Raw genomic sequence first — 12,613 nt, forward strand, 5'->3', positions numbered from 1 at the left:
CTGACTGTTGTTTAGATCTCTCAGTCACAGAAACTTTCCTGGGGACTTGTCTAATTGGAAAGTAGAGGGGTGGTTGTCTTCTTCGTGTTTGAAAACGGGGTACCCAGTGGGGCGGAGCTTGAGAGGGTGTGTGGAGTGATTGATAACTCTGTCAACCAATAAGGCTACTATCTCTGTCTCCTCAGGAAAACCACAGCTCCTGCTGGATTTGTGTGTAATAGCGTAATCACTCAACATTCCATTTTGCTTGATAAAATCATCCGGTTTTGAAACTGGAGGTCTCGAAAGCGAAGACTGGCACTCCTCAAAGTCTCAGGACGGACAGCTAGCAGGCCGATACTGAACAAAAGTCCCCAACTCGAGGAGGCGTCACCCTTGGCAAACCAAACCTCAGTCCATTGGCCCACAGGTCTCCGTGATAGACGTCTTCCCAGACCAATGACTTCCTGCGCTGGAGGCGGGTCTCACATAGCGGGCCTATGGGAGCCTACGTCAGCTTAGCCAATAGGGTCAGGGAAGGGGGCGTGGCGGGAAGTTTGAAACTAGTAGCTTCGGGAGTTGAACTTCGAGCTGCTGTGTTCCGAAGGTGGAATTGGGGCCTGGTAGGTGATTTGAATAAATTAATGAATAAGTTAGAGGGCCCAGCAGGCCCAGAATGAGCCGCTTGGTCAGCCGTACCAGTCATTAACCCCTCAGAGGCCTCTGGCCCAACGACCAGGAGGTTCCTCGGCTGGAAACTGGAAAGATCGGGTGGTCTGGGGTCGGAGGTCTGACATGGTCGCGGTAAGGGCTGAGGCTTGAGTCACTTTCGCAGGCCCCCACCCTACAACTCCTGGTTGAGATGGGCTCAGCCAAGAGCGTCCCAGTCACTCCAGCGGGGCCTCCGCCGCACAACAAGCATCTGGCTCGAGTGGCAGACCCCCGTTCACCTAGCGCTGGCATCCTGCGTACTCCCATCCAGGTACTCTGGGCCAGGGTGGGGAAGGCAGAGAATCTGTCTGAAGTTTTGGGCTTCTGCCTAATCTGATTCTGACAAAGCCCTCACACCACTATCCCTACTCCCACCTTATTTTCTGCATTCTCAATCTGCCTGAGGTGGGCTGAATGTCTTGAGGGCCTTGGCAGTCCTCCCTGGAATATGAGGAGGAGAGAAGGGTCAGAGCCCAGACTTGTTCTAGCCTATGGTCCTGACAGGTGGAGAGCTCTCCACAGCCAAGTCTACCAGCAGGGGAACAGATGGAGGGTCCCAAACTTGCCCAGGACTCAGATCCCCGATCTCCTACCCTTGGCATTGCACGGACACCTATGAAGACCAGCAATGGAGGCAAGTGTTGGACCCAGGGAATGCTGATGAGGCTGTCATCTATTATTCTTGCATGGGGCCAAATGAAGCCTTTCTTTCAGAGTCCTTTTTTTTTTTTCCTTTGAGACAGAGTCTCACTCTGTTGCCTGGGCTAGAGTGCCGTGGCGTCAGCCTAGCTCACAGCAACCTCAAACTCCTGGGCTCAGGTGATCCTCCTGCCTCAGCCTCCCAAGTAGCTGGGACTACAGGCATGCACCACAATGGCTGGCTAATTTTTTCTATATATTTTAAATTGTCCAGCTAATTTCTTTCTGTTTTTTTTTTTTTTTTTTTAGTAGAGACGGGGTCTCGCTCTTGCTCAGGCTGGTCTCGAACACCTGAGCTCAAACGATCCGCCCGCCTTGGCCTCCCAGAGTGCTAGTATCATAGGTGTGAGCCACTGCACTGGGCTGAATCCTTCTTAAAGGGGCCTGCCTCCCCCTGCTTTGGACCCATCTCTTTTCTCAACATTTTGCTTATTCCATGTTGGGTTGATTTCTCCCTTCCCACTTGCTCACCCACCTGGGCATAAGTCCTATGGCTTGTGTTTTTTTATTTTTATTTTTTATTTTTTTGAGACAAAGTCTCGCTTTGTTGTCCAGGCTATAGTGAGTGCCGTGGTGTCAGCCTAGCTTATAGCAACCTCAAACTCCTGGGCTCAAGCAATCCTCCTGCCTCAGCCTCCCGAGTAGCTGGGACTACAGGCATGCGCCACCATGCCCGGCTAATTTTTTCTATATATATTAGTTGGCCAATTAATTTCTTTCTATTTATAGTAGAGACGGGGTCTTGCTCTTGCTCAGGCTGGTTTCAAACTCCTGACCTCGAGCGATCCACCCACCTAGGCCTCCCAGAGTGCTAGGATTACAGGCGTGAGCCACTGTGCCGCCCGGCCTTGTGTTTTTTTTTTCTCTTTGCTGAATGACTTGTATCAGAAGGTCACTGTTCACTTCTTTCCACTAGACCCTCCAAGCCCACTGGTGAAACAACTGGGTGAAGTATTTGAGACTGAAGCCTCCGAATCAAATCTTCCCCCAGAGTCTGTTCTGCCCCTGGAGGTACCTTCATCTTCTGAATTGGACTTGCCTCTGGGTACCCAGTTATCCCTTGAGGATCAGATGCCAGTTTGGAACCAGATTAAGCTCCCTTCTAAACAGGTGTTTTCCAAGGAGGAAGCAAAGCAGCCCACAGAAACCCCTGTGGCCAGCCATAGCTCAGACAAGCCTTTAAGAGATCCTGAGACTCCCCGATCTTCAGGTACAGAATCTATGGGCAAGGTATAGGGAAGAGAACCTAGGATGTTCTGGGATAAAGTCCACGGGTGAGTGTGGGAGGCATAAACTGTAAACCCCTAGGTTTGGATCCTCGCTTTAACTCTTTACCCATCCTAGGTTCTAAGCGAAATAGACGGAAACCAAAGGGCAAGGTACTAGGGAGATCCCCCCTCACCATCCTGCAAGATGACAACTCCCCTGGAACCCTGACACCACGACAGGTAAAGGGAGAGAGAGTGAAAGCTATTACTTGGATATCCAATGTAGATGGTGGGAGACCCATTTACCCAGATCTTCCCCCTCCTAAACAACAACCCCCAAGTCACACACTGACTTTTGCAGGGTAAGCGACCTTCTCCGCTAAGTGAAAATGTTAGGGAACTAAAGGAAGGAGCCATTCTTGGAACTGGACGACTTCAGAAAACTGGAGGACGAGCATGGGATCAAGGCCAGGACCATGACAAGGAAAATCAGAACTTCCCTTTGGTAGAGAGCTAGGCCCTGGCACTGGATTCACCCAGGGCCTGGTGATATTCTATGTCCTCTCACCCCTTTTTTCCCAGGGAGACTGAGGAAAGGCTTGTTTTCTTTGACTTCTCCTAACCTACCAATTTGGAACTGAGAGATTTATCTGGATTTCTTTGTGTCTTTTGTGTTGCTTGTATATTAAAGGAAGTGGTTTTAAAAGATGTTTTTAAAAGGTATACTTAATCTTTGCACTGGCTCTTCTGTCTATGGAATGGCAGCCTGGAGAGCTTGTGTTCTCTGGCCTGAGTGTCCCCTCACCAATACTCTGAGCCTTTTTTTGTGCACCTCCCTTAAGTCATGGTATCCCCAGGGCTCTGTCTTTGGCCCTTTCCTCCTGCTCTCCCTAGGCATTTACTTCTAGGGCTTTAGTGATCGCTTTCCTATATTCTGGTAACTTCCAGGTCTCTCTCTCTCTAATCCTGATCTTTTTTGTTTGTTTGTTTGTCTGTTTTGAGGCAGAGTCTCACTCTGTTGCCCCGGCTAGAGTGCCGTGGCATCAGCCTATCTCACAGCAACCTCAATCTCCTGGGCTCAAGCAATCCTTCTGCCTTAGCCTCCTGAGTAAGCTAGGACTACAGGCGTGTGCCACCATGCCCGGCTAATTTTTTTTCTATGTATTTTTACTTGGCCAATTAATTTCTTTCTATTTTTGGTAGAGATGGGGTCTTGCTCTTGCTCAGGCTGGTTTTGAACTCCTGACCTTGAGCGATCCACCCACCTCGGCCTCCCAGAGTGCTAGGATTACAGGCATGAGCCACCACGCCCGGCCTTCTAATCCTGATCTTTATCTAGCTGCCCCATAAGCAATTCAAAGTCAGTTTGTCTAAAATTGAATTTATGATCTTCCCCCAAAGTTATTCCTCATCTCTGATTCCCTCTCCTTGTGAATAACAGCATTATCTACCCTGCTGCCCAAACCTAAACCTTGGTCACTGAAGCCTGGTGATTCCATTCTTTAATCTCTAATTTTTTTTTTTTTTTTTGAGACAGAGTCTCACTTTTGTTGCCTGGGCTAGAGTGCCGTGGCATCAGCTTAGCTCACAGCAACCTCAAACTCCTGGGCTCAAGCAATCCTCCTGCCTCAGCTTCCCAAGTAGCTGGGACTATAGGCATGCACCACCATGCCCGGCTAATTTTTTAATATATATATATTTAGTTGGCCAATTAATTTATTTCTATTTATAGTAGAGACAAGGTCTCGCTCTTGCTCAGGCTGGGTTTGAACTCCTGACCTTGAGCAATCCACCTGCCTTGGCCTCTCAGAGTGCTAGGATTATAGGTGTGAGCCACCGCGCCCGGCCTTTAATCTCTTTTTAATCCCTCTTCCTTACCTCTCTGTCCTATTGCTCTTGAGTTTCTTGCCACTTGCCTCTCACCTTTTTTCCCTAGTGCCAGTCTCTCCTGCCTCCATTTCATCAGCTGACACTGCTGCCAGGGTGATCTTTCTTAGAAGCATAACTGATCACATTACTACTCTGCTCAGAACTCCTCAATGGCTTCTCATTGTCCTTAGGATAAAGTCTAGAGACTCTCTAGCCTGGCATTCAAGGCCTTTTATAATCTGACTCCTCAATATGACCTTCCTGTACAAACATACACATAGGCACCCTAGGCAGGCTGCAGTGAACTGTTGCACATACAATCTGCCATGCACTTGGTGAATAGCTTCTCCTCCCAACCCATCTCAGGCCTCCCCCACGAGGCTTGGGCTTCTGCTTACACCCTTCTTTCTGCCCACAAGCTGTCCAGTACACAGTATTCATCATAACACCTGTAACTCTTTATTCTCCTTAAATGGGACCTGGTTTTTTTTTTGGGAGAGAGCAGGTGGAAGCCAAACATCACAGATGTACCAGGGTGCTATGCTTTATTGCAGATGCTTTAGGAGAGAAAAAAAGAAGGGGGCAAGGACCTTAGTGGTGCAAGTGCCATAGTCATGGGGCTGAGTGCCCTATACCACCCAGGTCTGGACAAAGATAGTGGCTCTGGGGGAGGGATCCTGAGGCCTGGAGCCTCCACCTCCACCCTGCTGGGCCTGGGAAGGGCTGGGTAGGGGTTGGTTGTCCTCATCAAGTGGAGTGCTGTGAGGACTGTGGGGAGGGGAGGCCATGGGAGGAGAAGGGGCAGTTCTTTGCCCCTGTGTCCCTGAGGCTGCCTCCCAAAGGCACACTCCCCGTCCTCCCTCTGCCCTCGGGAGAAAGCTCAGTGGGAATGGCACCTGGGATACAGAAGAGAGAACCTGAAGGAGATGGGGGAGCGAGGGGGCAGCTGAGTGTCTGCATGGCCTTCTGCTTCCCTTCCTTCAGGCTCATTAGTTCCAGATTTTGAGGAAGCTGTCCCACGAGCCAGTGGCCACTGCCATCCCATCAGCTGTGACCCCCAAGCAGCTGACCCTGTTGTCATGGCCAGAGAGGATGCCTGAGGAAGAGGAAAGGAGTCAGTCTGTCTCCCTGTGCTGATTTGGAAAGCTGCATGTGCGCACGTACATGTGTCTGTGCATGTGCAGGCATCCTAGATTGGGACTGAATAGGCTGAGAGACAAAGAGGATTAGTCTTAAGGGCAGGGGTTTCTCTCGAGGCCAATTTGTCAAGAACTTGGCTTGGGGGAGGGGCAGGGCAGTCAGGGTAAGGTTGGAAGCATCTGTGTGCTATGGAAAAAGCTAGGGCACCTTGATGGGTACTGGAAAACAGGAAAAGCAACCTGTTCATCCTATTCCTTTGTTTCCAAATGAGGATACTAGGGCCCAGAGAGCAGTGACTCATGCAAGGGCACTCAGAAAGTGAGCAACAGAATTAGGAATTGGATCCTGACTCCCACCAGTGTTACTTTCCTTCATCACCAGGCCTCTCCCAAGAGAAGAAGCCATACTATCTCATCGACTTCTTTTTTTTTTTTTTTTTTTTGAGACAGAGTCTCGCTTTGTTGCCTAGGCTAGAGTGAGTGCCGTGGCGTCAGCCTAGCTCACAGCAACCTCAGACTCCTGGGCTCAAGCGATCCTTCTGTCTCAGCCTCCCAAGTAGCTGGGACTACAGGCATGCGCCACCATGCCCGGCTAATTTTTTCTATATATATTAGTTGGCCAATTAGTTTCTTTCTATTTATAGTAGAGACGGGGTCTCGCTCTTGCTCAGGCTGGTTTTGAACTCCCGACCTCGAGCAATCCGCCCGCCTCGGCCTCCCAGAGAGCTAGGATTACAGGCGTGAGCCACCGCGCCCGGCCTCATCGACTTCTTGACCCCCTAGTCTAGGGTCAGGACCCCCAGGCCACTCCAGATTTCCTTGATTCTCCCCACTTCCCTTACACAGTAGCCTGAGGCTGTCCTTCCTTAAGTGGCTGCCCCTGAAATGTCAGGAATCCAGATCTGACTAGACATTCAAGGTCCACAAGTCTGGGGATGACCAGAGGAGCTCCTTGGGCAGGGAGCAGCCATGGCATTGGGCAGTGGAGAGGGGCTGCTTAGAGCAACTTTCCTTTGAGGGAAGATGGTTCTACTTTGGGAACCAAAGGGTCCTAGATTCCAGGGGTGGAGGGATGCCATGATGGGAACAGCAGCAAGGGGGTCCCAACCATGGGAGCTAGCAGGAGGGTATAGAGTGGGAGGGAGGGTGAGGAAAGGTCCTTCCAGCTGAGGAAGCAGTAGGCAGGGCTGGCCCTTACCCACGCGCTCGCCCTTCATGGAGTCCCAGACATTGCAGTTGAAGTCGTCATAGCCAGCGAAGAGCAGCCGGCCGCTGAGGGAGAAGGCCACGGACGTGATGCCGCAGATGATGCTCTCATGGGAGTAGGCGGTCAGTTCCTGATCTGCCCGCAGGTCAAACAAGCGGCAGGAGGCATCATCCGAGCCTGTGCAGATGGCCTCTCCATTGGGGAAGAACTGAGGGCACAGGTGGCAAGGGGGTCGGGACTCAGACCTGCACCAGCCCACAGGTCCCCACCCTCTCCCTGGCTGCCACCTGCCAGCTCCAGGGCAAGCTGCTTCTCAGCCTCTCTGCCTGCCCCTTCCCTGGCCTGGATGAGAAGCAGCACCTGGTGTGGCTAGTCACTGCTGCCATGCACCACGTGCCAGCGCATGCCTGCAGCTTCCTTACTCCTCTGCTCCACTACAGCGCTGCAGGCAGCCATCACCTCTATGTTGCATTGGAGAGCACCGAGCCTTGCTCAGGACCACCCAGCTAGAAGGGTGGAGGCCGTCCCAGACTCCTGTGACTACACAGGGCTGGATCAGGATGTGTAAGAACAGGGCCAGTTACAAATGCATGACTTAAATCTCATCATGAGGAAATGTCAGATAAGCTCAAAGGTAGGGAGAGTGTACAGAAAACTGGCTCATACTCTTCACAAATGTCAATGTCATGAAAGACAAAGGTAGAAAAACAGTTCCAGTTTAAAAGAGACTAAAAATATATGGCAAATAAATGCAATGCTCATTTCTGGACTGGCTCCTGAACAAAGAACAAAAACATTGCCATGGCTGGGCATAGCGGCTCACGCCTGTAATCCTAGCACTCTGGGAGGCCGAGGGGGGAGGATTGCTTGAGTTGGAGACCAGCCTGAGCAAGAGCAAGACCCCGTCTTACTATAAATAGAAAGAAATTAGCCAAACAGCTAAAAATAGAAAACATTAGCCGGCACAGTGGCGCATGCCTGTAGTTCCAACTACCCGGGAGGATGAGGCGGGAGGATCCCTTGAGCCCAGGAGTTTGAGGTTGCTGTGAACTAGGCTGACACCATGGCACTCTAGCCCGGGCAACAGAGTGAGACTCTGTCTCAAAAAAAAAAAAAAAAGAAAGAGACATTTTTGTAGATAATTGGTAAGATTTGAATATAGACTATAGACTAGATTGTAGTACTGTGTCAATGTTACATTTCCTGATTTTGAGAATTATACTGTAGCTATGTGAGACAAGGGCTTTCTTTTCAGGAAGTATTTAAGGGGAGAGAAGCATGATGTCTGCAACCTACTCTCAAAAGACCCAGAAGAGAAATAACAAAATATCTATCTGCAGCTAAGTGTGTGTGTGTGTGTGTCTGTCAGTCACTCTATTTCTCTGCAGAGCAAATGATAAAGCAAATGTGTCAAATGTTAACAGTGAGTCTGGCTGAAGGATATACGGGCGTTCTTCCTGTTAGTCTTGAAACTTTTCTGTAATGTGAAATTATTTTCCAAGTGAAAGTTAAAAGCAGGAAGGGCTAGGGAAGCTGGGGGGAGCAGGGGCTGTGAGCTGTGTGTGCTGTCGGGGTGAGGGGTCCCGTGCTCACACAGATGGCGTTGATGTCCGACTCATGGCCAGTGAAAGTCTGACGGCAGGTCCCCTCGCGCACGTCCCAGAGCTTAGCGCTGGCATCACAGGCCCCCGAGATGAAAAGTTTGAAGTCGGGAGATACAGCCAGGCTCATGCAGTCCCCCGTGTGTCCCACAAACACAGTCTTCTGCTGCCCAGTCTCAATGTCCCACAAGGCACTGCCGGGAGGGAGGAAGGCCGTCACAGATGAAGGCCACTTGCCCAGGACAGGACTACCTCCGAGCCCCAGCACATGCAGCATTCAGCCCTCACCATGTGGTGTCCCCGGAGCTGGTCACTATATTGTTGTCATCCAGGAATCGACAGCAGGAGAGATAACCTAGAGGTGGTGAGAAGGGCAGTGCCCTGGCTGCAGAGCCACAGCCCACCAGGGCCTGGGGTTCTCTGGACCCTCAGGACAGGAAGAGAGGGTCTCCCACTCACCTGTGTGAGCAGAGAGCTCCCGGCTGACCTTGACATTACCCTCACGGGATTTGAGGCTATAGATGGAACACATGTTGTCCAGCCCCCCGCATGCCACAAAGTTCCCTGATGGGGCGTAGGCACAGGTCATGACCCAGGAGGAGCGCAGCGGGATGGCGTGCACCTGCAGGGATGGTGGTTTGGTCAGAGGCTCCCAGGTGGACAGGGGCAGAGGTGAACAGGCTTAGCGCTCCCAGGAAGGATGCGGTGGTGGAGGGTCGGGGAGGCAGGGCTGGTACCTTGTTGGTGGTGTAGGTGTCCCACACGATCAGCTTCCCGTCTTGCGAGGCACTTACCAGCAGCCTGGGGAGAGGGCACCCCGTGTCACATAAGCCTCTCTGCCTTGCCTCCCCATCCCCCCTGGGCCCTTCTCAAGCCTCACTTGGAGTCAGTGGACCAGTGCATGGCATAGATCTTGGCCAGGTGCCCCCTTAAGGTCCGCCGCGTCCGCATTTGGACTCGTCCCACCACCTCTAGGCCAGACACCAGCTGCAGAGAGAGGGGCATTAGATATTGGGGTGAAGCTGGGCGAAGTAGCTCATGCCTGTAATCTGGGAGGCCAAGGTGGGCGGATTGCTCAAGGTCAGAAGTTCAAAACCAGCCACAGCAAGAGCAAGACCCCGTCTCTACTATAAATAGAAATTAATTGGCCAACTAATATATATAGAAAATATTAGCCGGGCATGGTGGCACATGCCTGTAGTCCCAGCTACTCGGGAGGCTGAGGCAGGAGGATTGCTTGAGCCCAGGAGTTTGAGGTTGCTGTGAGCTAGGCTGACACCACGGCACTCACTCTAGCCTGGGCAACAAAGCAAGATTCTGTCTCAAAAAAAAAATGTAGATATTGGGGTGAGCAGGATACATCACCCAGAGTTCTGTCACAGCCACTGATCTACACAAGTTCCTGCTTTGTGCCAGGCTCTAGGTCAGGCCCTCCGGCCTTTGAGAAATAAGTCCCTACCTTTGACTGGCTTAGACCAATGCGGGAGGCAGATGCGTGCATGGCCAGCGGTGTGTTGCTAAGGTTTTAACAACTGCCTCTCCAGAGTGGATGGGACCTTGACCAATTTCAAGCTGCCAGTGTGAGCAGAGGTGCACACCGTTGGCTCTCCAAAGCTGGTGAGAGCTCACCCACCACGACAGCATAGCCGGCTCTTTAGCTGGGCACCAGGGCATCACCATGACTCTGAACTGCACCTCCTGCGATGTGTGGTCCTATGCCCCTTAAACTCTAACCAGACTTGGACTGGGGCTCCAGAGTCAACAGACTTAATTTGCTATTACTTACATTGTTATCTTGAGCAAGTTACTTAACCCCTCCGAGCCTATTTCCTCAAGGTGGAAAATGAGGCTTATCACAGCACCTACCTTACAGAGTTGTCATGAAAATTTAAATGAAATTAGGTAGATAAGCAACTTAGCCCAGTGTCTGGCTCATGGTAAGCATTTACTATTATTAAGATATTTAATCCAATCTAAGATGCCACCAACTCTAAGAAGCAGCATTATTGTATATATTACTAAGAAAGAAAAAAATGCTGCCAATTATAATTGTAAAGCATCATCCATTGTTGGATGCATCCTGATTTCAGAGATGTCAAAATGTGAAGAAGTGTGCATCCTAGAGTTGATGAAATGCAATATAGACTACTAGCAACTGGAGTCTACAAGGGCTTTATGCTTACAAAGTACTGCCCCCTCTTCATCCTCACAGCCCTGTGAGGGGGCGTAATCACTCCTGTTTTGTGGACAAGAATAGGAACAGTGTCCACATCTTTAGCCTCCAATAGTGTCTGCCCAGGGAAGGTCTCACTAAATGTTTGCCGATGAATTAATTATGCCTCTCCTGGCTCCGAGGACACGCTGTACTGAAGCTCGGGGAGCTCCCATCTCCTCCCCTCCAGCCCTGCCCTCGGGACGACAGGAGGTCTCACCTCTGCCAGAGTGATGTCGGCACAGGCTTTCCTGGCATCCTGCGGGGAAAGCAGACATCAGGGAGGGAAGGACATGGCGGGGCTGGCAGGTCATGGGCCTGTGAGGTGGGTGGTGTGGAGCTCTGGGGTTTAGGGGGCCTCGAATATGACAGCCAAGTTTAGAAAGTCTTTAGTCACTTCTCGGTCAGAGGTCTCTAAGGTGTCACTCAAGAGTGGACCCAGCCCCCTCCCCTAAGGCCACACTGCCTCACGTCCCCAGTTCTGTTTGCTGAGGTTCCCAGAGGGAGGGTTCCGGGGTTACAGCAATCTGCTTCTTGAGCTGCTCCGCTTCCTGCCGCAGCTGCTCCATCTCCCCCATGGCTGACAGTCGAGGGGTAGCTCCGGCTCCTGCCAGGAACATGGGGTAGGTGTTGGGCAATGCTCACCGGGCCATGCTGCTGTCCTTCACACCCACACCAGACTCCTAAGGGCCAGAGCCCACTCTAAGAAATAGGGAAACGGCTGGGGGCCTGCACCACCCCCCAGCTAGGCCCTCCAAGCCTGCAGTCCTGTGCATCCAGCCCCAGCCCTGCCTGAGCCCTCCCTGCAGCCCCAGCCCCGGAGAACAGAGCCCAGGCCAGCTCCCTCTTACTTGGGCTCTGGCTGGACCTCTCCCAGGTTTCCGGCTCTGGTTCCCGGGTGCCTCCTCACTCCCTCGGCTGCAACGCCTGCCCGTCACCTGCCCAGGCTCTACTGCCAGAGGAGCTGGCCTGGCCTGGCCCCGACTGGCGGGGGGGTGGGGGGCCTGACAGGGAAGGGTAAGTCCAACCACCACATCAGGCAAATTAAATCAGCTGGCAGGGGTGGGGGGAGAGGACAAGGAGGGAGGGAGGTGTGTGGCTTCCAAAGAGACTTGGGCCCAGCCTGGAGGAGGTGTGGGAGCAGGAGTGTGGGGCCTAGAGGGGAGCAGCCCCCCACCACAAGCCTCAAGAAAGGAGGGGCTGAAGGGGTGCTTCCCTGGTCAGTCTCCCCACAGGCAGAGATAAGAGCATCAGGCCCCATGGGATTAGAGCAAAGCTGTGAGGATTAGGGGTTGGGGTTCGGGAGGGGTGCAAAGGAGCAGTAGCAACCTCAGCTCCAGTGGCCCCCCAGCCCTGGCCCCCACCAGTGGTGACAATCTTGGCAGTCAGGGTCCACTTAGCAACAATCCAGGAGCCAGGACACAAGGGTGATAGATGCCCCATCGTTAATACCTCAAATTGTGTCCCTAGCTCAGGGAGGTTGGGGGAGAGGGTTACAGCGAATGGGAGGGTACAGGCAGGAGCTGAGATTAGAAGGGACTGATCTGGATAATCCTTCTTCTCGACAAACCCCAACCAGCTGCCCCTGGGTCTGATCCTGGGTGGGGGAGAGAGGCACGGGGGATCACCAGGAAGGATGTGCAGGCCTGCCCCTGCTTCGGGCAGAGGATTGAAAGTGGAGGGCAACCCTGCTGCCTGCTCCCAGTCCTGGGTCTGGCCTGGCTCACGGCACCCTGCTGGGGCTGTGGGAGCAGGAGCCAGAGGGGTCAGGCTGCCCTAAGTCTCAGCCAGGCTCAGAGCTTAGAGTTGGAGGCCCAAGGTGCAGCTGTCAGGGGCTTGGGTCTATTTGCATGAGGAGAGCAGGTGGCTGAGATTTCCCTGACAAATCACAGGCTCCAGTGGCACCCCTATGGGAGGCCCAAAGACACCTGTCTCCTCCCAGGCCAGCCACAGCCACCCCCACCTCCAGCCACCGCTGGCAGAAACTC

General features: G+C 52.5%; 2 protein-coding genes across 4 annotated transcripts; one reads left to right on the top strand and one right to left on the bottom strand.

Moving 5' to 3' along the window:
• The first annotated feature begins 819 nt into the window (after positions 1–819).
• Positions 820–3,320, top strand: CDCA3 (cell division cycle associated 3). 2 transcript variants are annotated; one of them, XM_012760441.3, is made up of 6 exons: positions 820–961; positions 1,195–1,324; positions 2,306–2,400; positions 2,500–2,599; positions 2,734–2,837; positions 2,959–3,320. In XM_012760441.3, the coding sequence occupies exons 1-6, from the start codon at positions 842–844 to the stop codon at positions 3,112–3,114; spliced, it is 705 nt and encodes a 234-aa protein (XP_012615895.2). In that variant the 5' UTR covers positions 820–841; the 3' UTR covers positions 3,115–3,320. The 2 variants fall into 2 exon arrangements, with proteins under 2 accessions (XP_012615895.2, XP_012615898.2); XM_012760444.3 differs by having other exon boundaries at positions 2,306–2,599.
• A 1,156-nt stretch (positions 3,321–4,476) lies between these two features.
• GNB3 (G protein subunit beta 3) lies at positions 4,477–12,570 on the bottom strand. Of its 2 annotated transcripts, XM_012760438.3 has the most exons (10): positions 11,477–12,570; positions 11,147–11,232; positions 10,846–10,884; positions 9,294–9,400; positions 9,151–9,214; positions 8,873–9,035; positions 8,702–8,768; positions 8,406–8,607; positions 6,804–7,020; positions 4,477–5,562 (listed from the first exon to the last, which is right to left on the bottom strand). In XM_012760438.3, the coding sequence occupies exons 2-10, from the start codon at positions 11,201–11,203 to the stop codon at positions 5,456–5,458; spliced, it is 1,023 nt and encodes a 340-aa protein (XP_012615892.1). In that variant the 5' UTR covers positions 11,204–11,232; positions 11,477–12,570; the 3' UTR covers positions 4,477–5,455. The 2 variants fall into 2 exon arrangements, with proteins under 2 accessions (XP_012615892.1, XP_020143254.1); XM_020287665.2 differs by lacking the exon at positions 11,477–12,570 and having other exon boundaries at positions 11,147–11,445.
• Positions 12,571–12,613: the final 43 nt, after the last annotated feature.

Source organism: Microcebus murinus, chromosome 10 (genome assembly GCF_040939455.1).
Source record: "Microcebus murinus isolate Inina chromosome 10, M.murinus_Inina_mat1.0, whole genome shotgun sequence".
NCBI classification, from domain to species: Eukaryota; Metazoa; Chordata; class Mammalia; order Primates; family Cheirogaleidae; genus Microcebus; species Microcebus murinus.

What these genes read in the sequence shown, in the direction of transcription:
- CDCA3 (XM_012760444.3), top strand. Translation starts at nt 842, where the DNA reads ATGGGCTCAGCCAAGAGCGTCCCAGTCACTCCAGCGGGGCCTCCGCCG. An exon ending in TCCTGCGTACTCCCATCCAG is followed by an intron (nt 962 to 1,194) that starts GTACTCTGGGCC and finishes TGGTCCTGACAG; the next exon opens with GTGGAGAGCTCTCCACAGCC. An exon ending in TATGAAGACCAGCAATGGAG is followed by an intron (nt 1,325 to 2,305) that starts GCAAGTGTTGGA and finishes TCTTTCCACTAG; the next exon opens with ACCCTCCAAGCCCACTGGTG.
- GNB3 (XM_020287665.2), bottom strand. Translation starts at nt 11,245, where the DNA reads ATGTTCCTGGCAGGAGCCGGAGCTACCCCTCGACTGTCAGCCATGGGG. An exon ending in AGCTCAAGAAGCAGATTGCT is followed by an intron (nt 10,885 to 11,146) that starts GTAACCCCGGAA and finishes CTTTCCCCGCAG; the next exon opens with GATGCCAGGAAAGCCTGTGC. An exon ending in AGCTCCGGGGACACCACATG is followed by an intron (nt 8,608 to 8,701) that starts GTGAGGGCTGAA and finishes CCCTCCCGGCAG; the next exon opens with TGCCTTGTGGGACATTGAGA.